The following is a 26,564-nucleotide window of genomic DNA, read 5'->3' as shown; positions in this document are numbered from 1 at the left end:
GATTAAAAATAAAAGTGAAATTCCTATGCGATGACTGAAACCACTGATGCCACAATAGTCGCAAAATTCCGGCTCAAATGATGGCTTTAATATCAAACGAACTAGCAAATTTATTGAAATTTTCATTTTTTCCAATTTTATTTATAACTTTCTTTGAGCACGCATAAATATTTATATTTATGAAGGGATATTTTTTTTTAATTGTTCGATGTTTCCTAAATGGTACCAACACAATCTTGCTAAAAACGTACATTTAAATTTCTATAATCAACACACAAATTATATTTATTTAGAGTTTTTATTCATTTTTTGCCTAGTCAGTAGCCAAACGAGTAAAGTCGATTGCGCTTCAACTCGCTCGGCCACTGAGTCGGTGTTGAGATATAATAACGCAAAATTACACTATAGGTAGAGTATTTTGGTTGAAGAGAAGTAACTATATTAACAGAATTTTAAAAAAATTACTTTTTGCACTATACAGGGTGTAATCGTGAACTCGTGAGGAATACACCGAACTCCAGGAGTATCTTCTACACATGAAAATAATGTAAAAAAAACCTAAATGTTGTTATCTGTTTTTTAATTTAATTTTACATTTTTATTTGTATCACGGTGGGAGGAGTTAAGATTTTCAATTGTACCTCGTGTACTTAATAAAGGAAATTTTGTGCAGTACAACTTGTTCTGAAATTATTTCAGCGAATCTGTGACGGTTTTCGTAGCATCTTTGCTTGACGGGTTCTTTACGTATCGAATTTTTTAATATTAATTACGCTATAACTTGAAAACAAATGAAAATCGGATAAGTACATTTGGTTTTTTTTTACATTGTTTTCACGTGTAGAAGACACGTCTGGAGTTTGGTGCATTCCTCACCCTGTTTATTGTATGATAAACAGTTGAATGGTACAGTAGAGATTAAAAACCAACATTATTTCACTACAAGCTTATATACTCTTACCGCGCATATAATCCAAAACATTTTTACAATATGGTAGGAAGATAAACAACTTATCTTAAGGGATACGATCATGATTCTCTCCCCTATATCAGATATTGATGTTTTTCCATTAAAAAAAAAAAAAATATATTAGTTTGATTTGGGAATATTTATGCAAATAAAGAATTTGTAGTTTGCATTGACACCACATTTTAAAATCTCTCATTAAATGATGAATGAATATTCAATTTAAAAATAATTTATATAACAATTTTTTAATCATATTTAATAATAATATCTAACATAGTAGTATTATAAATTATAATAATGTTATATTTATTATGTTTTATGCACAATGGTATTTAACAACTCACGGGCAATATTTTAATATGAAGTAGGTCATATTATATGATTATAATAGTTATAACAAGTACAAATATACACTGTGTACTCAGTACTATGTACATGTTGTGTGTATGTCAACTTGACCTTGTAATCAACAAAACTTCATTTACTTTTTATGTATTTAAATTTTAAAGTTTGTTTATTTTGTTCCTTGTATGGCTATTAATTGAAATTTGTGTGAGAAAGTAATTAAATTGTTAATATACATCCATAGATTTTATTTGATGATTATCATAAAAGAAGATTAGAAAGAAGCTTCGTTAAAATATAAGAATCCGATTGATTCGTCAGTCGTTCACTCCTCCAAGTAGAAAAGCACAATGCCGAAAAAATGATAATTTTTTTACGTTTAGCACTGTCACATCAAATTCTTACTGAATTATCCTATTTTACAAACGAAGAAGCAAATATTCTACAAGAATTTGTGACGCCCTGGAGCTTTTGCACAGAGCAGAAATTTCACTCGATTTTGCACGAATATTTTATATATCCACAATTCTGAACGCTTCTTAGAATTATTAGAAAGATAGGCATCGTTAAAATACAGTGGAGTCTCGATAACTCGAACCTCAAAGGAAATGCAAAAAATATAAACTTAATGACTTTTCGAGTTAACAAGTAGTACAAGTTGCAGAGAATTGAATTTCGACTTAAAAAGGCGCAATTATATTTTACTACCTACGACATACGGAGTCTGCTTTTTGAAATTACCTACGTAATAAAATGTATACTTGATTCCATAAAAATCGCCACAGTTAAAACATTCTAAGCGTACTCGTCATATGTTATGTTATAATAGTAACACTTAGAATGTTTTAAAACGAGCGTTTTTTTTTTGACATAGAGTATACTATCAATACCTCGCACGGAAATAACATTTTGTTCGAGTTACAAAGTCTAAATAATTCGAGATACCGCGTATTTAGTGGTTAAGCGGAAGGAAATGATATTTTTTTCGACTTGCTGAGGATTACGACTTAACGAAGTTCCACTGTAGAAGAATTCGATTGATTCATCATTAACTCCTCTAGGTATTTGCGAGCGCACAGAACGCTTAGAAAAAATGTGCAATAATCAACACCTTCTTACGTTCAACACTGCCATTTCAAATCCTTACTGATTTAGGCCATGTTTCAATTGAAGAAGTAAATTTTCTGTAAGAATTTTTGACGTTCTGGAGCTTTTACAATTTTCCTCGAGCTGGCACGGATACTTTTTTTTATCAATATATCCGCTTTTTTGAATGATTTTTGGAAATATATCCACCATATTTTATGATATAGTGGCGTTTTATAGAATGTTCAAGTTTATTTTTGCCAGGTTCCAATCACACCATTATTGTATGTATGTTGCAGTAAATTTTTCTTCGATTTCGCATGCAATAAATTCCTCAGATACGCTTAGATATTGGTATAAAATTGCCAATTTTCACCAATTACCAAGTTCTCCTCACAATTTGGAAACCTTCGTAGTTTCCGGATCTAGTTTAGATAGTTTAAGTTAACTTCAATTCTTTTAATCAAGTAGAATGTTTCCAAAGTAAAAACCTGATTTAGCTTAAAAAACAATCTTTAAAGAATTCTTCATGAGACTCTCAATTCAATAAAGTAGTCGACAGTTTATAATTCGATGACATCCCGAATATGTGGCAAAAAAATGTTGTAATTTTTGAGACCTCTACAAAAAACTATCGTTATCAAATTTGGACTAATTACTAAAAGTGTTGTCGTTAGTCAAATGTAATTGGCTAGTCGCTTGATATCGACAATGTACCTTTCGACAAAATGTAAAAAAGTGCAAGAATTAATGACAAAATCTACATATGCATGCAAAATCGGGAAGTGGGACAAATTTAACTTGCAAGATTTGATTACAAATAATGGACAGGTGAAACTAAATAAAAGCTTGTAAAATTTGACGTATTTAACTTTAGTTAAAATCAATCATAAAAGTGTCTTCGATACGCCAAAAAAGTAACACTATCCATATTGAACAATTACAAATATTAATAAAAAATGTGAAATCAATGCCAATTTAATTAAAATTTTGATAAGCATTGTCGTGTCGCGAGTCCCGACTATATTACAAAAAATATTTGGCCTATGATAATAGAGAAAAACTATATATTTTACGATTGAGTGTTTAAATATGAAATAAATTTCAAATGTAGGTAAGTTAATGTTCCCCATTCTAATTTTATCTCAACATATCCAAGAGACAATGATCTATGATATAAAAATTTGAATTGTGTGTTCAGAGCATAAGACTTCCTTAACATCTAATTTTAAAATTAGATTTATAGTAGTAACTCCACTCTCTTGACGTGACAATATTTGGCATGTTATAAAAATAATATATTTGTGTGTATGAATGTTATTTAAAACACACGAGTAAGTTATGTACGAAAAGTCGGGCGCCTTTCTTTTTATTTTCAACGCATGCAGTTCAATTTATAAAAAAAAAAAATTGGCCCAAATATTCAACTTAAAAAAACAACTGATATATTATTTATAAAATCATTATTTAAGATACATCTTTAAATTTTCAATTTTCTTCAATGAAATTATTCGTTTTATTGTTAGAATTTGTGTTTCCTAACTTTTACTTGTACACATAATTTTTACCCCCGTCTAAAAATGGGGGGGATATTTAACATTTCTGTATATCTGTGTGTCTGTCAGTGGCATTTTAGGTCCTAAACAAATGAACCGATTTTGTTTTTTTTTTGTTTGAAATGTAATTTGATCGGAAGTGTTCTTAGCTATGTTTCAAGTTCGAGTTTAGTGTTCCGTACCCGGCAACAACCGGAAAAGAGGTGATGATCTTCAAACGACTGATTAAATTACCTTTCAACTTTCAGACAAATAATCAAAATCGATTTATCCGTTTAGGAACTACCGGTAGGGTGAACCGGTTTTGTTTTTTGAAGAGAAAACTTCTATAGGCGCGTTAGTAATATATGTATAGTAAATAATATTTGGTCAGGTAAAATCTTATGGTTTCGCGTCATCAACATGCTATGAATATAGCTACAAATATAACACCGTAACCTAGGAAACTAAAACTTTTTTCAATCGAAAAAACGACATCTATGTAATTATAATTAAAGCTATACATTTAACTATTAATTATAAGTGATTCTGATCTTTCGTAACTTCTGATTACTGTCCATAGATGGTATTTTTTTAATATTTATAATAGTTTTTTATACATTTCAATTTACAAATTATGAAATTTTAATTATTCATACTATAATTAAATTAGAGGGCAAGTGATCGAATGATTTAAGGCGCAATCTACTTAAATCGTTTGACTACTTAGACTCACGTTGCGGGTTCGAATTCAGGCAGGGACAGTCTGATCAATTATAATTAAAGAGGAGGTAAATTGATTATACTGCCGTCGCTTGGATAAGAAGGAAGTAACCGGCTCCACCTACATCATAAACTTTAGTTGTATTCGGCGTGGCCTCTGTTGTAGACTCATATGTCTAAGGAAACGAGGTTAAACCCCATTATTATTATAACTATAATTAATTAAAAATTTTAAAGAAAAAAGAACACAGTTATTCCAAAGTTTTAAATTTTCACTTTTGTTGACAGTCCCAATGACTGATTATCTTTTATTTTCTTGTTCGAAATGTAATTTGATCGAGAGTGTTCTTAGCTATGTTTCAAGAAAATATACTCAGTCGTTTGAAGTAAGTTTAGTAATCTAAATTATCTGTATACTGAGTCCATGCTTCCTTAAATCAGCAAGACATTTCTACATCAATGACCTTTAAAAGATTAAAAGATAACATATTTTCTCCGTAATGTTTTAATTGAACAATCTAAACGAATTAAAATATTCAAAATCAAAAAGAAGATATCAAATTCGACGTAATTGATTAAATCTCAATATTTTGACATTAAATTCTAAAGAAATAAACAACAATTTATTAAAGAATATTTTCTTTAATCTTAATTTAAACACATCAATTAATTTTTAATATTATAAAATTAACTTATTAAAATATACTCATAATTTAATTTGTATATTTTTCTAAATCATCTACAGCAGTCGTCTGCTGCTTCTGTGTATATGATTTCTTCCGCTACAAATAGAAAACTTCAATCTCCTTTTAATATTTATTTCACTCATAACATAACACATCATCATTTCAAATATCTGGAATTCATTGTCAATTCTAATGTAAAAAACGGTTTTTCGTTTAGTACACTCTAATTCTACTTCATAGATATTTATCATTTCAATTTAAACATATTTAGGTCGTTGATCGTTTGCCAACATTTTCAGCAGATAAAATTATATTTTATGCTTTGGTATAATTTTTCTAATTTTCATATTATAGTATATATGTATATTTTCACTCTGTATTAATGCTTTTTTTATTGTCAATTATGATTAAAATTCGAACAGAATGGGTTGTTCGTAATAATGGATGTTTTATAAATTGTGTTTCAAAACTATTTTGGTTGAAATACTTTGATGATTATCATAAAGAAAAAATGTCGTTTTTATAGCAGATGATGACATAGGAAACTTAGGCGAGCGAAAGGTGGTTTAAAAATTGCATTAATATCCGTCAAATTGATTTTGATTTAAATCTTTTAAAATTTACATTCATAGAAAATTTTTTTAAAATAGATATGGCAGAAAAACGATAGTATTTGTCACAAAATTTGTTCTAATTCTTCGTAATTTTGTAGGCTCGAAACTTACCATTGTCCAAGAGAAAAATTAATCTTGCTTTCCCTGGGGAACAGATAAATTAATCTCTCCTTGAAAATATTTAAGGTTAGCATTTACTTTACGAATCCAGTTATTACCTTTTATCTCGCTTGCCGAATCTTGATCTCGATCTCTCAGCTCGCCTGGATTCTAGCAAGCTATGTTTCATCTTCCCAACACTGTGTCGTCAATGTTTAAGGGTTGATGCAGGACAAGACAGGCCGTAAAGGTAAAAAATTTCCACTCTGAAGGAAGTCCAAAGCTAACACGATCTATAATATGTCTAATCTTCTAGCCGATTTTTGACCCCTCTTTAGCTATGGCCATATTTTGTACGTTACTGGCCAAAACAAGGATATGACAAAAGAAAGCTAAAAAATTTGGCTAGAGAACAAAAAAATTCATAATATTGCCGTAAGAGACATAAAAATCAATGGTCTCCACGAGTTAAGTAGGAATAGGAGATCGTACTAAATTTTTTTTATCACCTCAGATGAATAATTCTCACTTCACGAATAGAAAAGTGAAGTTTAAAATACCTAATGAAACAAAGAGGAAGATACCCACTAGTGACGTCATATGTGGGTATCGCCATAGAGATTACATAAAACTTTGTTTTGCTAAAAGAAGATGGGCAACCTTTGAATGCAATCTTGAATTGCTTGAAGATAACGAATTGTATAAATTCGTAGAAGTCCGTAGAAATAAACTCTTAAAGCCTCTATAAATCGATAAGAAACAGAATTGAGTTCATAAAAAAAAATCTTGAGTTCATAAAAAAAAATTATCCAAAAGGGTTTAAAAAAAATACTTTCCCTGGTTTTTTTAAAATAATACGTAGCTCAGCACTTAACGAAATTTTACTAATTTTAATTACTTTGAATAAGAATTTGAATCGAATAGATACCTATATTGACAGTGGACAATATAAAATTTTATTGGAGCACATTATTCGGTAAATGTATATTAAAATGACTGTAACAATACATAAAATGACCTTAATATTCGAAGGTCTTGTAAACCGTAACAATTAATGGAACAATTAAAAAAAAACATTATAACATATAGATAATATTTTTTATCTATTTTTTTTGTTTCAAAACACCTACCATATTGTTACAAATGTTCCTACGCATATTAGGTTAATATTATGACCTTAATTTATTTAAAAGGTCTGTAAATATAACAACATACAAAATAATTAGTTATATATTTTAACCTCCAAACCCTTGCAGAAAGAATTACTGAGGAGATTTTTTTTTAAATAATTTAATTCAATTTTATCCCCTTCAATTTCCTTGTAGCATATATAAAAACTTGTCAGCGCTTTTTCTATAACCTACTGTTCGGAATGATGTTCAGTTCTCTTCGATCTCTGTTACAAGGGGAATTTACAAAATTTAGAAAACCCTGTACAAATGTGGTTATAACCGTGTAGCTCTCTCCAAACTGAACCGATTTTCTTGAAACATAGCTATGAACTCTCTACATTAAATTACCTTTCAAACTAAAAACCAAATTGTTTCACCCGTTTAGGAGCTACGATAACACAGGCAGACACATGTAGCGGTTAAATTTATCACCCCTCTTAACACTCCTCTTTTTGCATCGGGGGTTAAAAAAGAGATTGATATTAATTTCCAAGAATGACTTTGTTACAGTTCTGAGCGACTTAGTTAGATTAATTCATGCAAGCGGTGGCGCAGCATCCAAGTAATTATTTAGTGATCTTACAACCACTTAGAAATTCACGATGCCCTTGGTATCTGTGAAAAGATCTGATCCTTCGCACTTATTAACGGTTCTCTTTGAAACGCCTGTATCCTTGGTAATCTTTTGTCTTACTCAAAACAGATTTGCCATAAGCCACTCTCAAAAAATCAAAAGCACTACTGCATATTATTCTATTTTTCGAAAGCTAAAAATCACCGAAAGTCAAAAATTTTTTCAAAATTCAAAAATTCCCTGAAATTATTCACTAACCAAACTTTTGGGAGAATTGTAAAAATTCTAGCTAAAACTTCAAAATTATATTCTACCCGTTCCTTACACGGCTAGCGTTTTCCCAAAAAGAGAAAATATGTATACATATGACATTTTTATAAATTGTAACAAATAGGTAGACTTAGAGCACGTGAGATTGTTTTATTTTAACTATTTTTCCCGGAATAAATTATATAATAATTATTGAATGAATAGTAATAATAATAAAATTGCATTTATAAATGTCCTTGGATTTAAAAAAAAAAATCACTAAATTGAAATACAGATTATAGAAATTGGCATTTTGTCATTTGTAATAATAATAATTGAGTTGAGTATTATGACACGTTTACTTTTGAATGTTTGTGTACAATTTTAGTTTATTTTTCATACAAATGAAATTCCAATCTAATTTCCATTTTCACATAATATGTGAAATCCAGTTTCCGCCTCTTCTTAATAAAATCTGCAAAATACATTCGTTATAAAGTCCTGAGATTGACACAAAGATGGTTACTTTAATAGCATATCTGTTGGATTTTTAGTCTTGTTTACGTAGTGATATACATATAAAATAAATAAAAAAATTTCACGTTGGTTGAGCTTCTTTTTAATTGAGGGACATTTCCGATACATTTTCCATAGGCCTCGAACGGTATAGTTACGGCACTGCTACTGTTCTTCAGAAAAAGAAAATTTGAAATTCTATGAATATAAAAAGTAAGCTATAGTCACATATTGTATCCGTAGGTGGGATATATGAAAATATATGATACTTTAGATAGAATCATCACATTTTTATAATTTAAATTTTGTAGTATCAACAATTTTTTATTATTACATGTAGAGTAGAGATTGTTATAATATAATAATAATGGTAAAGAGTTGTTGACTGACTATGGGGCTGCACAGATTGTTGTTATCTATATGTATGAGTGAGTGGATATTATTATGACGGTATAAACTGCGGCCGATGTCGATAAACCACCACCATACAATATTTATTATTCAGATTGTAATTTTACTTCGTAACAAATATATTCATTCATAATAATATGGATAGATTCCATTCATTTTATTTGTAACAAATACTAAAGGTTCTTTCACACCACGAAAACTATGATTCTATGTTAAGGTTGTTGTCTCGCTATGGAAACAGTATAAGAAAATTCTTAAATTTTTTGAGACTAACTAAGGATATTATAATACAATTACCATACAAATTTGAAGTCGATTGATCGTCTTTAACTCGAGAGAAACTTAATTAAAGTTCGGATCATTAACACGGAGAGCATACATAGGAAAGATTATGTTTTTAACAAGTTTTTAATTCTAAAAAAAAAACTGTCAGAAATGTACAAAAAACTAAGCATTTATCGTTTCATTGTTGAGATATAATAACGCAAAGTTAATCAATTTTATTGTTGAACAGAAACGACTATAGCGTGGACAGATATCTCCACGCTGTCGGCTGTGGACAGATTTGTCATTACTCACACCCAGGTCATTCTCCATCCCACATTGATTTTATCTTAATCTCTGCGTTTAACCGATTTTATCCATTTTTGATGGAAAGGTAGTACTGGCACCTCGAGTATCTTAAAGAAAAAATTGGATTGTCATGTAAGGGTTGCCGGTAATTGCACTTCTTTTAGCGCAATGTACAAGTGCATCCAATAAATACAAAATAACAAGTGAGTGTCCACCTCTCAGTCACTTCACATCAATCCACTTCTCAGTTTTACAAGTAGAACATTAAAATCGTAAATATATCAAATATTAGGCTTGCAAAAAAATGACAAGACGATAAAAGTTATTAGGAAAGTTATGTGTCCCGTTCCTTCAATTTCTGAGTTTCAATGCATCACTTTTCTTCCCCAGTTAGAAAAGTATTGGAAAAAATCATAGAAATACATTATAGACAAGTGAAAACAAACAATTGACTGAGTTAATTGTTGAAATCTGTATAGAAAGTGCTGAATGTCAGTGCTTGCATTATTTTTTTTTTTTTATAAATTAAAAGAGTTTAAACACAATTATGGCGGGCTTTTTAAGTCACTATTTATTTGGTTTTCGAAAGTTTTTTCTAGAAATTTTTTCGTTTTTCGAGAATATTTCACAAGACTACTAATTGAAGCTACCTGCAAATTTTCATTTTTTGTTTATTTTTTTATAAGGAACATTTTTTATATTTCAACTTTTCTATCTATCTCTACCCAAAATCATGATCTATGTTACTCATTTACGAACTTAGCATCAGTTTTTACATCCTGAGCAAAAATTTCAACTTGATATCTCTTTTCGTTTTTGAGTTATCGTATAAAGTTATCGTATATATCACTTAAAGTGATTTTATACCAAAATTTTTGTTCGTATCATCAATATTTTTAGGCGTTACAAACTTGGGGCTAAACTTTGATATATATTAAATATATTCAGGGTATAAAAATGGTTACGCATGCAAAATTTTTACAAAATCATTAGGAAACAATAATTGAAAAATAATCATGCTAATTAAATCTTTAAATAGTAAGTACCAAGCATTATAATGCTCGTTAGTGCAGACTGCCTGTGCAGACATAGACAACACACGATATGATGGATATTTGATTATTGAACGCGACATTTTTTTTTTTTTTGTATGTTGCATTTGACTTCCGTTTGTTACATTTTTATCATTATGAAAAGGATTAAACGGAGACTTGAAGTTGTCTGCATCTTTTATCATTTTTTAATCAATTGTATTTTTATTGTCGTCTCAATTTATTTTATCCTTTTTTAGTTGATAATTTCTTTATACACAAGTTAACTTTTGAAAACTATTTGCATAAATTTAAAGCGTTATTTTTATTTATAATGCAAGTCACTTAAGGATGCATTCACAACTATGGCTGTAATTTTATGCATTTTCAAATAAAATTAAGTATGAAAATTTTCCGTTCAAGAGTTTTATTACAGGCTGTTTCCATGGTAACTATTTTATTAATATAATTGTATGGATGAACATATAAGTTTATGGTTTGTATATCTGGATTACATTGAAAATTTAATATTACATATTTTGTAAAAAATCACAATTTCTAATGCAACAAGTTTAAGTAATTGTTATTTTTTCAATAATTTCAATTTGACATTTACTGAAAGTTAAGTCATATTTTAAATAAAACGCATGATTTATTGCAAATTTTGTAAGATAACTGCGCTGCGATCGATTTAGCAGTTCCCTCCACCTACAGTGCTCTCTGCCTTTAAGTCCTATTATATATTAAGGTATATCGCGATCTATAGACTCGCCATCGAGTGAATGATAAGTCGGTAATGTAGGTAAAAATAAATGTTTATATAGTGTGTCACATTTAAGATGAAGACACTCATATTTTCGTTATTTATAGGAATATTAACTTGAAATTTTTCACAATCATACAGGGTGGTGGCTCACGTGGAAGAAGTCCCGAAAACTGGTCTAGAAAAAAGTCAGTTAAAACAGAAAAAAAATTTCTTGTGCTTGCCAAATAACTTCCATGGCGACCGCACAAACGTTACACAATACTGGCAGACAATACCCTCCTGCGAACTCAAGCCCTTATTGATCTATGTTGCTCATTTATGAACTCAAACTCATTTTTTACGTCCTGAACACGCTGTAAACATTTCAGTACGATATCTCTTTTGGTTTTTGAGTTATCGTGCTGACAGACAGACGGACTGTAAATGGACTAATTAGGTAATTTTATGAAAACCTATGCCAAAATTTTGTTCATATCATCCATATTTCTAAGCGATACAAATTTGGGAATAAAATTAGTATACCTTGATGATAATTTCATATATACAGGGTATAAAAAGAATTGAATATTGAGACGTTTTCTCTCTCCCACATTAATAAACTACAAAAAAAGTATAATATTGATTTTTCAAAATATCCAAAAAAAACCAAGAGTTTTATTTCCGGGCATTGGCCTTTCATAATTTCATATATGTACAATAAAATCCTACACATATAGTCATAGTGACGATATTGTATGAATCACATCGTTGTTATTCCCCCGGTAGGAGTCAAAAATATATAACTGCAATTTACAGTTGTTTTTGGCAAACATATTCAATGTTCTGTATGAGTTCATTACTTTTATTACCTTTATAAAAGTGTACAAATTATTTTTAGTATAAAATATTAAAAATATTTAATTCAATGTTCAAAAAAATTGGGCAAAACGTCCTTTACTTCTAAACAAAAAATTCTCCTTCTAACAAAAACTCTAGAGCTAGCCTTAAAAGTGAGTTCCGGAAGCTTTTCTCATTTTCTTGAATTATTCATTTAAAAAAACACTCTAATTGTAGCTGTATTCTAAGATAATGAAATTTAATATATTTTTCTTTTTTTTTTTTGCAGTTCCTACAAAACTTTGGCAAAGTAGATAGAACAGCAGATGAAATATTTGATGAACATTTGGAGAATTTTACACGACAACAAAATGCTGCAAATAAATTACAAAAAGAATTTAGTAATTACATCAGATGTGTTCGAGGTAACTATTAATTTTATACCCAAACTCAAGTCTAGACAAACTAATGACTTACTGGATTATTAAAGTAAATTCGTACGAAATTTTCTTATCTTATAATAAATTAAAGTCTGCCATCTAAATACAGTAATTATGTACTACCATATAATAACATATGCAGTTTTCTTATTTATCAGTTATATTACAAGATAATATTGGTATATAACATTATATTATATAATCTATACATATAAAATGCTTCATTCTGCATTACTGACTGACGGATCAACGCACAGCCTAAAACGCTGATCGTAGAAATCTAAAACTTTGAGGGTGTGTTCTTTGTATGACTTAGGCATCCCATAAGAAAGGATTATCTGAAATTTTATCCCTAAGGTGGTGAAAAAGGGGGGCAAAGTTTGAATGGGACAACGTGATTCCTTGATCCAATCTACTTCAAATTTTGTATAAAAAAAACTTCCAGCTAAGCGGCCGGGTATCTGCTAGTTTCTAATAAAATATAGAAATTCGGTATAGAAGGATAATTTTCACTCAAAAATTTCGAATATCAGATTTATTTGAATACATTATCTATTAATTTCAAGTTTTATGACGTCATCATTTTATTGGTTTTTGGCGAGAACCATAATTCGGAGGAATTTAAGACAGCTGATCATTAAATTTGACATTTAAATTTTAGTCAACTCCGTTTTAAAAAATGTTTTTATGACTTCATTAGTTGTAAAAAACCAACTCAAAAAAGATTGCTGATTTGACTAAACTGTTTCCCACTTCAACACTTCAATTCTACCTGAAAATCGAATTTATTATAACGTATTTCACAAGTATCAGTCTATTTCAAAGTATGACGTTATCGATTCATAAAAGGGTTCTTTATTTCTTACAAATTCATTATAACAATTAGAACTAATTGAATTTATCAAAGTACAGACAGAATAAGTTCTATCGGAATTGTATTTTTTCCATGATGCTATCAATAAAAAAAATTAACTTTTCATAGCTAATTAAAATCTAATTTATGTTGAATTTGTTTATGTAACTTATCTAGATATTAAATGACAATTATTTTTTTTAATTTTCATGAACAAATGACGAAGAAAAATAATGTTTTAATTCATTTAAGGTAGTATAGCAGTGTCGAAGTCGTACCACTTTATAAGCAATAATTTTTTGTCAATCTATTATGTAATTTTTCTCATCAATACATAGTATAAAACAAAGTCGCTTCCCGCTGCCTGTCTGTACCAATCATGTCCCTATTTATGCTTAAATTTTTAAAACTACGCTACGGATTTAAATGCGAATAGAGTGATTCAAGAGGAAGGTTTTTAATGTATAATACATGCATAGCATAGTGGTGTAAAGGGTTGAAATAGGAATTGAAAGGGGTGTGCTTCAAAACCTGAAAAAGTTGTTAATCGATTAAGCTCAAATATGTACAAGATATAAAACCAGCTTCAAAGATTGTTTTTATCTACTCTAATCTTCGTGGGGGGGGGGGGTGGAAGGGTTGAACGAGAAAGTGGAGATGAATAGTAAAAGCACCCTTTCTAATCATTATGACTTTGTTCTACACACTCATAAGAACATTTTGAGTCAGGCCCATAAAACATATTGTTCCATAGAATTGCAGCCTTAATTGCTTCATTTCCTACAGTATTACCCTCGATATTGCCATACTACCTTAAATGGAATTGTTTAAATGACTAAATTATAAGATAAAAAATATATTAATAATAAAAATGATTCAGTTGACTTATGATAACACTTCGAATTTGCATGAAACCCATTCTTTATGTAACTTTTGAAGTATATAAACAAAACTGTCTGATGATTACTCATAAAAATAATAATAAATCCGACAATCCGACCACAAACAATAAAAAACATCATATAAATTGATTAAGGTAGTACCAGCATGAAATCACTTTTCGACAGATTTGGCCGAATTTTTTTTCTCGGGTTTATAATAGCTTTATTTATGAATTCCTAAAATTTCATAATTTTTGACCGTTTAGATCGCGAGATATTTAAAGACAAAGTTCGCGATTTTGAGGGTCATGTCCCATTTAAAGCATGTAAAATGTCCGGTCTCTCCAACTATTTTTTATGATATTATTATATATTGAAGAAAAAGTAGAAAAAAATGTTTATACAATAAAATTCTAAAAAAAAAATTTAGAAATTAGTTTTCACTTTCGAGATATTAACTTTGACGTAAATTGATCGAAATTGGGACGTTGGCATAATTATTTCCCATTTTAAACGGTCAAAATTTCTGAAACTTTGGGAATTAATAGTAAGCATTATTAAATTCTTAAATTTAATTTTTCGTTAAATTCTGTCGAAAAAAAAATTGTACCATTGCTTTAACATAGAAACTGCAAATACCATGCTGGAACATCGTTAACAATTAATAAACCATAAAATTAAATTTAGTTTCATATGGTACTAAATATCTACCGGGTGTAACATAAAAACTTTGTAAATTTATACTAGCTAATTCAAAATAGTTTGATTACGTGATTATTGAATGATGTTTCAGAGTAAAAATATTAGAGCAGACAAATAATCTATATATTTAAATTCATTTTAACTAATTTGACCATATTTCCATCACAAACTTATATTAAACTGACGAAATTACACGAACAGGTCCGAAAATTTCCGAAATTGATATTTTTTGCGCACACCTTTACTCTCGTGATGAGAGAAATTCTCACAATTTCTGAAGGACCTGAAAAAAATAAATTTGTAAAAACTGTAAATAATTTGAAAAAATGTAAAAAATTCATAATTTGTAAAATAGATAAAGTTATATGAAGAAAGAAAATGTTTCAACCACCTTGAAAAATTAAAGTTATTTATGTTTTAAATCAAGCGTGAGCAAAATGTCGGTACTTTTTGAAAATCTTGTATAAGATATTCTAATTCGTTACGGTGGCGGCGCTACTTGTAAGCTTGCTCGAATCGCTCTAACACGCCATACCATAATAATTTTGTTATAACAAATTACCTAATTAATTTAATTTCCTATATCAAATAACATTGTTAGTTTTTATTTTTAAATTAACTCACTTATTATTTCGTGAGCATAATTAAAATGACTACTGAGTACTGACAGCTATAGTTTATATTTGTAAATATAATTATTATTTTTGAAATAATTAATAATAATAATTATTGTATTAAGTATAAAAAAAATACAAAAGTCAATTATTATATATTTTTAATTAAATAAAATTAATTATAAATTGGATTATAAATGGAAAATGTGGATTACGAATATAGTTTTGATTAGCGTGATTTAAAATTCTATAAATAGAAACTAATTTTAAAACAAATCTAGTTAATAATTGATTTTCGATTAATTATTTGAGTAATCTTTTATATAAAATATATATCGCAATTTAAGCTTTTCACCACATTAGAATGATCGATTTTTCTTTAATAAAGAGATATCTCAAAGGAAAAAGTTTTCTGGCGTTTGGATTTCCTGAAAATGAATGTGAAAATTATAATTTTGTCCTTCTTACTCCTATACATCTTAAAGGAATAATTTTGACAGAACTTAGTTTCATTCACTCACAGATGGCGAGACTATTGTTCGCGATATACCTTAAGAATATTTCTTATACCTAGTGTCCTAGACTCGGTTCACCTCTACGCCTCATACATTTAGCTAATATAAAAATGAATTTTTGTTGACTTCCTTCAAATTGAGATATGCTTGTTGAAATAAATATCACGATACTCGAAATAAAATTGTCAAGAAATTCTATTTAAATGTAATTTTATCGCAGTATTTTATTTTTTTGATGAGTGAATTTAGACCTAATGTATTTCTCTTAGATCCGCCACTGCTCTATCATGGTCTAAAATTAGTATACTGTCTTTCATAAACCTAGAACAATGTGTGTAGAACAATGAATATTTTTTAAAAAGAAATTCAACAAACCTAAAATATGTAATTTAAGATTCAAAATTAATTAAATTATTTGATAAATGCTGTATTTAAAAGCATAATTTCAACAACATTAATCTTAATTGAATCAGGAAGAGATGACGTATACATATTTAAAATGATTACATAATATAATAATAAATAATCATACTTTTTCAACATGCAATAAACTATGACAGAATATATTTTTTTTAAATTTTAATAAATAAATCAAAATCATGATCAATAATGTATGACCAAAAAGTTTCTACACATGTTTGTTTATATTATATAAAAAATTATAAATAATCAACAAGCCATGATGGGCTAGACTCTTACAGGCAAGAACAATGACTTTGTGATCAGTTTTCTATGTTTGCAACTCTGTTAATAAGGTACTTTCGGTAGTGAAAAAAAGACTATGAAATTAGATAAAAATTAAAATTTATGTAGAAATATACTTAAATATTCTGATGACTCATAAAAGCACATTATTGTTTTATTATATTAAAATTAAAAGTCGTAATTTTAATCTGTATATCACGTGACCTAAATTACGATCCGCCATGATGTGACATCATATAGGCAAAAATTATATTCATTAATTACTAATTTGTTGTTGGCTTTCATAGTAATTGTAGGTTATGTTACCATCAACTTTATTTTTACATATAATAATTACATACACGGCTGTTGTTTTTACCAATATTACGTCACCAAAATGGCTGACAGCGTTTTTGCTAAAATAAAAAAAGTTTAAAATTTATTTTAATTCTATGACAAGAAAGCGTTTTTTGAAATTTTTAGTGACTTTTTATTAGGAAAATCAACATTATGAGACACTATTCTACCCTTACATTTTTCAAAGTAGATTGATGTTTCGAACAAAAGACCACCATACATGTATACAAATGATTTTGCACTGTTTTTTATTATCATATCACTCAGTTCGATTCGTAATTCGAAAAAATTCATTTCAATCACATCTTCCTAGCGTAGATTTTAATGTACCCAAAATAATTAATTAATATCTTTCAAATAAAAATTGCGAAGGGTATAGTCGGTTCCATCGGCAAAAAAATTCTCTCTGCCTCCTGAAATGACTGAAATTCGAATGGCATCAAAGTTATTCATTAAGTCGCTCGGGTCATTTGTCAAAATTCCAAATTCAAGATGTATCATTTTTTCATGGATTCAAATGCGCTAAAACTTTGTCCACAGTCGAGAAAAGGAGACACACGAACATAAATTCTCTTAAAATATCTTAAAATTTCGTTTTTTATTTCTATTTTCGGGTTAAATGCAATTCAATCAAGATCAAGAATCTAATCAAGAAATTAATAGTAAACAAAATATTCAATAAATTATCATTAATATGTTTTTTAAATTAATTAATTATATAATATTAATAATAAAGAAAGAAAAAATCTATAAAAATTATGAAATTTTTATTAATAGTGAAAGCAAAACTTGGAACAAAAAATTACGAATATTTACCATATTAATTATTTTTCAATTTACATTTTAAGTTACGCTTCAATTATTATTTATTAAATTTAAAATTAATAATTAATATTTACAAAAAGCCTATTGTTGTTTGATAAAATACTTAAAAACAAGAGACTAACCTAACCATGCTGAAAAAAATATTTCTTTAAAAATATATAACAACTAATTTAACAAGTTGTATTAAAATATGGCCCCGGGGAAGCAACTCTCAATGATTTCCGAATGACAGTCTTAAAAATCTTTACAATAAAATTAGAATCTAATTTATTGTTTTTTGTTTCAGCTGTACAAACTGCCTCCAAATCGTTAATGGACTCAATATCAGAAGTATACGAAAGCCAATGGACTGGACATGATTTATTATACGTACAAGCACAGAATATAGAAATGTTATGGCAAGATTTTAGCCACAAATTGGGGGATCAAGTGTTAATTCCATTAAACACTTATCAAAGTCAATTTCCAGAAATGAGGGTATGATTATCTTTTAATTTTTACAAAAATAAATGATGTACAGTCGATACAAAAATGTTTTTAGTTATTTGATTCGTAACAATTTCATTTCTCCATAATTTTTTTATCACATAAGTACCTCATTGGGTTTGGCCGGTGGCAAAGCGACCTTTCCCTAATGCTTACGATATCATTCTGATTAAACAATATGTACACATTGGTATCGTGGGTATTCGGAAAAGCTCAGTTATTTCACCGACAAGCACCTGGCAGAAACCAAATACGGTAATAATTTGAATTGAATTGAAGTGATAAATATTCCATTGATTGCGCTTAGAGTAAAAATATGCCCGCCCATAGAAAATGTTAAACTGAGCTTGAGACCTACATCAATCTTTCTTTCTCTGGTGATTATAATCATTAATATCATTGCCATAATCAAACCAAAACTTTTAGAGCCAAGAAAGTCAAATAATCTCAGTTATCCTTGTTTTTCCTGTTATGGCTCGATCTTAACGTTTGGGTTGTTTTTTATATTGAAAAAAGTCTAGACAAACGTTTCATTTAAAATTCATAAAATCTTTTTAAAATTTTTGTTTTATTTTTATTTCAGAAAAAAATTGATAAACGTGGTCGAAAATTAGTTGATTATGATGGACAGAGACACAATTTTCAAAATTTACAAGCAAATAATGCAAAGAAACGTGATGATGTTAAATTAACAAAAGCACGTGAACAATTGGAGGAAGCAAAACGTACTTATGAACAATTAAATAGTGAATTACACGATGAATTGCCAGCATTGTACGATTCAAGAGTGTTATTTTTAGTTACCAATTTACAAACATTATTCTCGGCTGAACAAGTATTTCACAATGAAACGTCTAAGGTAATAAAATTAAATAATTATTTTAAAAAAGTATTGGGAAGTAATCGAAAGGAGATCAAAGTTTCGAGTATTTATTTACGAGTTAAATTATTTTCCAATGTTACATAACGAGTATCGCAAGTATATGTATCCATCTTTTAAATAAGACGTTGATGTTTCATGAAAATTTTAGTTTTTATGAAATTGCATTCAAATTATATAGGATGTTCTTTAATTGATGTTGGAAAACCGTACTACGAGATTAAGCTCCCCAAAACGTACGGAAAAGCTCTTTACCTTATTTAGATCTGATGCATTCTTTCCGTGATATTGTTAATTGAAAAATCAATAAATCCATCCAATCACAGAGCACTTAGAGTCAGCAAGCGGACACTTGGTAGCGCAGTGAAGCGTCTACTTGGCTGTCCACTTTGGAGAAGGAAGGTGGAAAGAGCATGTCAGAGTATAAGAGATTGGATGGATTTATTGATTTTTAATTAAGAATATCTTGGAAAGTAAGCATTAGATCTAAATTTGGGAAATAGCTTTTTACCCTGTGTAACAACGGATTAAATTAATAATAGTAAAATAATACTCCCGCACTCTCCTGCAGACTTTCCAATACTTTATTGTCTTTGATATAAAGTTTAATGAAATTAAATAAAATTTTCCTTTAGGCTTTTGCTGAATTAGAAGCAATTGTTGATAAATTAGCTACAAACAGTCAAAGAGGTTCATACACAATTAAAAAGAGTTTAAATAATTCACCACCAGCCATAACTAAAACAACAAATAACTCAGTACATCTAACAAATAATACAAGTCCACCATCGTCTCCAATTAGCAATAAAACTCCAAGTAAGTATTGTTTAATTTGAAACAAAAATTTGCAGTGTTGTTTTCTTACGCCTTTTTTGTTTGTGTTTTGCACTGTTGTTTAGTATTTATTATTGGAATAAACTTCAATAATAGATTTCGTGTAAATAATTAACAAAATAGGCATTTTCCAATGATCAATATAATTCCGAAAACGGTGAAAAAAACGGGAGTGCTATTATTCTGAACTGCGTTAAGTAACAGTAACCAGCTCAGCTGGCTACAAAATGTGGAGGGTAGAATACAAGGAGTACAATCTCTGTGTAAAAAAGTGTCTCCCAAAAAGCCTTCAAGTAAGATGGCCCTTGCTGTATCAGAGGACCATACAATTGCATACACATACATACAGTTGTCAAGCCTAGTAACTCAGTTGGTCAAAGCGTAACAAATTCCATAATCCGTACCCGATATGCCTAGGGTAGCCAACAAATTAATAGTTGTGATAGGCTGGTGTAGGGCATGGTATATGCATGAAAGAGATGCACTGAGTCTCTCAAAATAATTGAGGAGCTGATAAATGAAATTATCAGCGGAAAAGGTGGTAAAGCACATATGGCATCATAATGGACCATATGGCCTAAGGGTGTCTTTCGTGGACAACCAATATAACCTATAACCTACTCTACATACAGTTCAGTTAAGATCATATACTCCGCTACACGAGCGCCATTCTAGCCACTTTATTTAATGCTTATACGCATATTATGTTAATACAAAATATGAATAAAAATTTTCAAATTAAATTTTAAAAATCATTGGAAAAGTTGCTAAAACGTGTGTGCATTATTCTTTGATGTATTTTTTTAGCTGATTCTGGCGAATCACCAATAAAAACAGAAGCAAGTGATGTGTCTAATAAACGTAATTCGAACGAGCCATCATTACAACAACAACAACCACTTCCATCAATCCCATCCACAAATTCCCCAACATTAAATGGTAACAATACTACTACTACTTCCAATAATGTTCAAACAACAAATCCATCTAGTAACGATTTAACAGACTCTAATAATGCCAGTAATAATAATAAACGTGTTGAAGAATTGTACGACATACCTGTTGGTAAGATGTTTTTTTTTTCAAGAGTTTTTCTTTTCTTAAATGCTTTTTTCTTTTGTATTTTGTTTTAATAAAAATAGCGTGTAGAAAATTAGTATACTATTTTTAATAGACTTTAAAATCGGGCGTAATCAGAGGCGGATTATCCATAAATCAAAGTATGAACGTACAACTTAGTATATGATAATTTAAATTTTGATTAAAAAAAAAGGAAAAATCCGGTTTGTTTAATAATTGAGTGAGTAGTTTATTAGATATATAAGTTATTCTGAAGATTTTCCGAAAAATACTCATCTAATCGTCAAATAAGCCGTATTTTTAAATATATATGTTTTTTGGATAATCAATACTCTACGTAATAAATAGACACGAAAATTTAGTTGAATTTACGATTGAAAGGGAAGTTCCTGGCTGAAGAATGAGTTATTGCCTGAAGATATTTGTTTAGGGTATCATTCCTTGCATACTATTTTAATCAATATCTTAGAAATTATTCGTTCAATCGTCAAAAAAATTCGATTTTTGTGCCTTTTGGGTCAAAACTACTCGACATTTTTAACCGAATCGGAGACAGAATATTTCCCGATTAAAGCAATGTTCTTACAAAATTATTTTGAAAAAATTAAGAAAATTTCATACATTCCATTCCAGACCCGGATCAGATTCGGATATCATTCCAGATATTTTGAATTTCTCATTAAAACAAATTTTTTTATTCATTTAGGTGCAAGCACAGATAATTTGCCACCTGGAGTACTATACAGAGTGAAAGCCACTTATAAGTATAACAAGGAAGATGTTGATGAATTGTCATTTGAAGTTGGTGATACAATTCGAGTTGTTGAATACGATGACCCCGAAGAACAGGTAAATAAAATCCGTCTTTTCTTGAATTTTCTCACTTGGGTCATAGTTTACGATCAAGAAATTGCTTATTTTTACATCAGTGTACAAAGTAAATGGAGTACTGTCATCGAGAAAAACTTTCGATTTTGAAATTTCAACAGAAATATTCATTTTAAGCATCCCTGAATCATATTTGACAATGAGCGAAAAATTCGTTCGGAGCTCAAATTGTAACTTTTAATGGTAACTTCCACACAATTTGTGGTCGTAAATAGGTGCTTCCGCTATTATTCTCCTATTTATCGCGTTGAAAAACCGGACGGATTAATTTTTTTTAATACTGCTGTATTTTCTGCCGCACATACTTGCACTATTTAACACTAAAAATTATTTTTGTAAATTTACAGGAAGAAGGCTGGCTAATGGGAATTAAAGAAAGCACAAATGAAAAAGGCATGTTTCCTGCAAATTTCACAAGGCCAATATGAGTATAAAAAAACATATTATTATATTATTTTTTTGTTTTAATTTTTTTCGTTTATGTTTTTGCTCATACGTATATGAAAACAATTCAACTAATAATGTATTTTCCACACATAATTTGAGTCCAAAAACGGAAAAAATCTCAATTTTCTTCCAAAATATTTTCTCAAATACATTATTAGTTCAATACGTCGCGCCCTCCCAATACATATTTACAACAAACAAACAAAATTATATATATTTCATGTTTAAATGAAATGTTGATTTAATTAAAATAGTTAATAACAAAAAAAACATATTATTGTCTAAGTGCCTTTTTTAAACACATAAATAATGTTAATTAAAAATATTTATAAAAAAAAAAAATTAATTAAATAATAAATACGGCACTTTATTAGAGAAAGAAAGAGATAATCTATAACGACCAATTAGATTTAAAGAAAAATTAACAAATTTAATCATCCAATTAAAAAAAAAATCATTAATGTCTCCTTTTTTTAAATATAATGACTACTTTTTTTAAAAACAAATCAAATGTGCTGAATTAATAATTATTATTTAGTTTTATAATTTTATTCATATTTTTTAAAATGGGAATTTTTTATCAACATTTCTTTTTTACGATGATTATGTAAAGTTTATCTATGTGTGTGTCTCGAATTTCATAATTCATAATTGATTAAAAAAAATTAGTAGAAAAATTTTAAAATTCATCGTAAATCATAAAAATAATTTTAATTAGTATGCATTGCTAGTCCTCCCGCCGAAAATGGTACGAAGTTAATAAAATGAGACCATTTATGAGAATAATATAATATGAGCCAAAATTTTTTGAATTCCTTCTATGTATATTGAAAAGTACTTTATTTTCAATTTTCGCAGGCGAAATTGTATTTTTTAAATTTATAACTATCAAAAGCATCTTTTCCATTCTAACAAGAGCGAAGATCCGTTCTTAATTAAATTTATTTTCTACAAATATTTCGATAGTTAAAAAATAAACAGTAGAAATCAGTGGCGGGCTTAGGTTTAGGTCCGTGAGGCCTAAGGATTGGCCCATTGCCGACCACTACTTTATGATCTATTTGGAAATGTTTAAGAACAGCAGGAGTGTTAAGGTCGGAGAGCTGGTCAAAGAAAGACTGGCTCAAGTGAGTCAAACTCCTCATAGCAAGAGCTGGACAGTGATAGAGAAGATGAGAAATCATTTCTTCTTCTCCTGAAATAATGTAATAACTGCAACAATTTTGCTTATAGAGGCTCTTTTATGGAATATAATATCTTCGGAACGCCTACGATTGTACTCAGACCATTTTGTAGTACCACAAGTGCGGTTCTCCCTTCATCTCGAATGGGTTTGCTTCACAATTCTCTGAAATATTCCTGTGTTCCGGTACCCATATTAGGATTACGTTCATTTGTACCGCCAGCTCTTTTAAAAACGTTCGCCAATCCTGTGAAACCTTTGAGGTTAAATAGATCGGGTTGAAGGATGTTAGAGGTACTTGGATGTCGGTGAGGATAATAATATCGCAGCACATGAGAGTGTTCAGTCTCATACATTTGCATATTTCGTAAATAGCTATTACTTCGGCTTGATACACGCTCTACAATGATCCGGTAGTCGGAATGATAGAGATAAAAGTAAATTTTCGGAAGAAATCCCACAACCTACCTCCCTCTCTAACTTAGATTCGTCAGTATAGAATACAACGCCGTTTGGCTTAAGCAAGTTCTCATCCCGATCCTCTGATGCCTTGGAATTGATTCAATTGGAGATAAAGACTTAATAAACCAAGAACACGAGTTTTCGTTTCTTGGGGTCTTTTAATTTAATTTTAGGGTCTCTAAATCATTCCACTTTTAACGCAATCAATAATAATGTATTGTATCTATTTTTTTAATCAATTGAATATGAGTTTTTAATAAAAATGCAATCATAAAAAAGAGAAATGTTGATAATTTTAAAAATATTATAAAATTATATGCATAAAAAAGTAATTTAAAGTATTAATAATTCCGTTGTTTTTCTTATACATATTTATAAATAAAATATAATATCACACACATCATTTTAATTAATTAATTGTGTAAATATCTTAATTAATTTTCAATTAATATTGTTGTTTCTAAATGTATATATAAACAGGAATAATAATTTTTATTTCTTTGGACGTTAGATTTATCGTTATTAAATTAAATATATTTTCCTGTTTTTTATGAATTAAAATGACGCCAAATCATTCATTCTCGTTTCCATTCATAAATGAATAGAAGTCTCAATAAGAATACAATTTGATAAAGAGAGAAAATGCACTTCTTGAGTCTTCAAATTTATGTTCATTAATTTTTTTGATACAATGACTGAATCGTGTGCTTCAATTCTAGAGGTATATCAAGTAAGCTCACAAAAATAAAACGGTTGATATTGCTGGTGCTCACATGGCTTTATTAAAAGCCTAATTTCACAAAAAATAAATTTGATCGATTAAAAATTGCGTTTACTGTCTTTATTACGTATTCTGATATTTATAGACCGGTATTCATGTCGAAAAAGGGTCGTTTGCGTGTCTTCTAATAACAATTATATTCCTTCATATTCGTTTACATCGAGAAATAACGATTTGATTTTTTATTTGGGTCGAAAATTTGATCTGAGTATGGTTCTATTAAGTTTTTCTTGAATTTATATCGAATTTTATGGACACTCCAAAGAGGTTTGGGTTTGGGTTTTTGACAGCTTTGCCTCACAGTAAAAATCTTAATAATCTTTTTATATTTAAGAATGGGTCAAATTTCGTAAATAAAAATTCACGTTCTAGATTTTTTTTGGTATCTTTAGGCTAGGGGTGGCGAACCAATGGCTCACATGCCTTTGATGGCACGCAATACAATATTTTGGGAACGCCACGATGACAACGTTCACTATGAAGTATTATATTTCGGAAAAACCCGTGTGATCCTACGAAGCGTGCGAGCCCTCGTTTTTTATTGTAGTTACATCGTGGACTACAATTACCAATAACTTATATGGCTTCGTTAAACATTTCTTTAGAAAAAATGACACATTTATACATAAAGGTTCGTCACCCCTGGCCTAGGCTAATTGAAATGTATAAGCCCTGAGTTGAAATCGAAGGTAGAACCGGTCTATTGTTGAGACATACATTAAAATATTAATTAAACTAAAAAAAAATGCCCCAAATATATCTTGGCCTAAATACACAAAACTCTTCCATAATTAATTTGAATGGATCCGATTTAAAAATTAATTGTAAGCGATTAATCTAATGAACAAATATGTACTTCACATTTTAATGGTTATAAACTTGTATTGCCTTTTAAGTGCCAAGTGTTATTAATTATATTTTGTAAATGATTTTGAATGTATATAAAAAAAATAAAAATAAATTTTTTGAGAAAGAAGCGATTTGAAAAAAAAATATGGCAAGCGAATCTATAACTGTGAAGATTTTATTTGTTATTTATTTCCTATAATATAAAGTATGTAATTGTTTGATTGATGAAAAAAAAACACAAGATGTGTAATTTTCATGTAATTTTATGTAGAATTTTTACTAGCATTTACGTCTTTTGTGTTTGTTAATCCAAGAACGATCATTTAAAATCATTTAACAGACGCATTTTAATTCAATCATCAATGAAATCTGGTTGTTCTTTTCGTGCTTGAAAGGTTTTTCCAAATATACACGAAAAAATTTCAAGCGTATAGTTTAAAAATTGTAGGATCCAATTCACGGACCATGGTTTAAAATATTGATGATAGAAGTGCCAAAAATGTAGCATCTGCAACGCTAAGTATGTCGGTTCTCATCAGGAAACTGATTTCGGAATGGCTGAAAATTTACTAACATGAGGAATTAAGTCTAAAAATCACGGCCTCTGCAATATAGATAGAGAGGAGGATTTAGTCTG

The 26,564-nt window shown here is 29.1% G+C and overlaps 1 protein-coding gene across 1 annotated transcript in view; it reads left to right on the top strand.

Annotated features, from left to right (window-relative positions):
- LOC123298523 (amphiphysin) overlaps positions 1 to 23,063 on the top strand; it is an 85,615-nt gene extending 62,552 nt beyond the window's left edge. Inside the window, exons 2-8 of the mRNA XM_044880555.1 lie at positions 12,456 to 12,591; positions 18,324 to 18,514; positions 19,107 to 19,382; positions 20,039 to 20,219; positions 21,045 to 21,302; positions 22,024 to 22,166; positions 22,553 to 23,063. Coding sequence (XP_044736490.1) covers positions 12,456 to 12,591; positions 18,324 to 18,514; positions 19,107 to 19,382; positions 20,039 to 20,219; positions 21,045 to 21,302; positions 22,024 to 22,166; positions 22,553 to 22,633 — 1,266 coding nt within the window. The 3' untranslated portion in view covers positions 22,634 to 23,063. The remainder of the gene's footprint in view (positions 1 to 12,455; positions 12,592 to 18,323; positions 18,515 to 19,106; positions 19,383 to 20,038; positions 20,220 to 21,044; positions 21,303 to 22,023; positions 22,167 to 22,552) is intronic.
- Positions 23,064 to 26,564: the final 3,501 nt, after the last annotated feature.

The sequence above is a fragment of the Chrysoperla carnea genome, chromosome 1 (assembly GCF_905475395.1).
Source record: "Chrysoperla carnea chromosome 1, inChrCarn1.1, whole genome shotgun sequence".
Lineage (NCBI taxonomy): Eukaryota > Metazoa > Arthropoda > Insecta > Neuroptera > Chrysopidae > Chrysoperla > Chrysoperla carnea.
The sequence above is the reverse complement of the archived record's forward strand: the minus strand, read 5'-3'. Positions and strand labels throughout refer to the sequence as shown.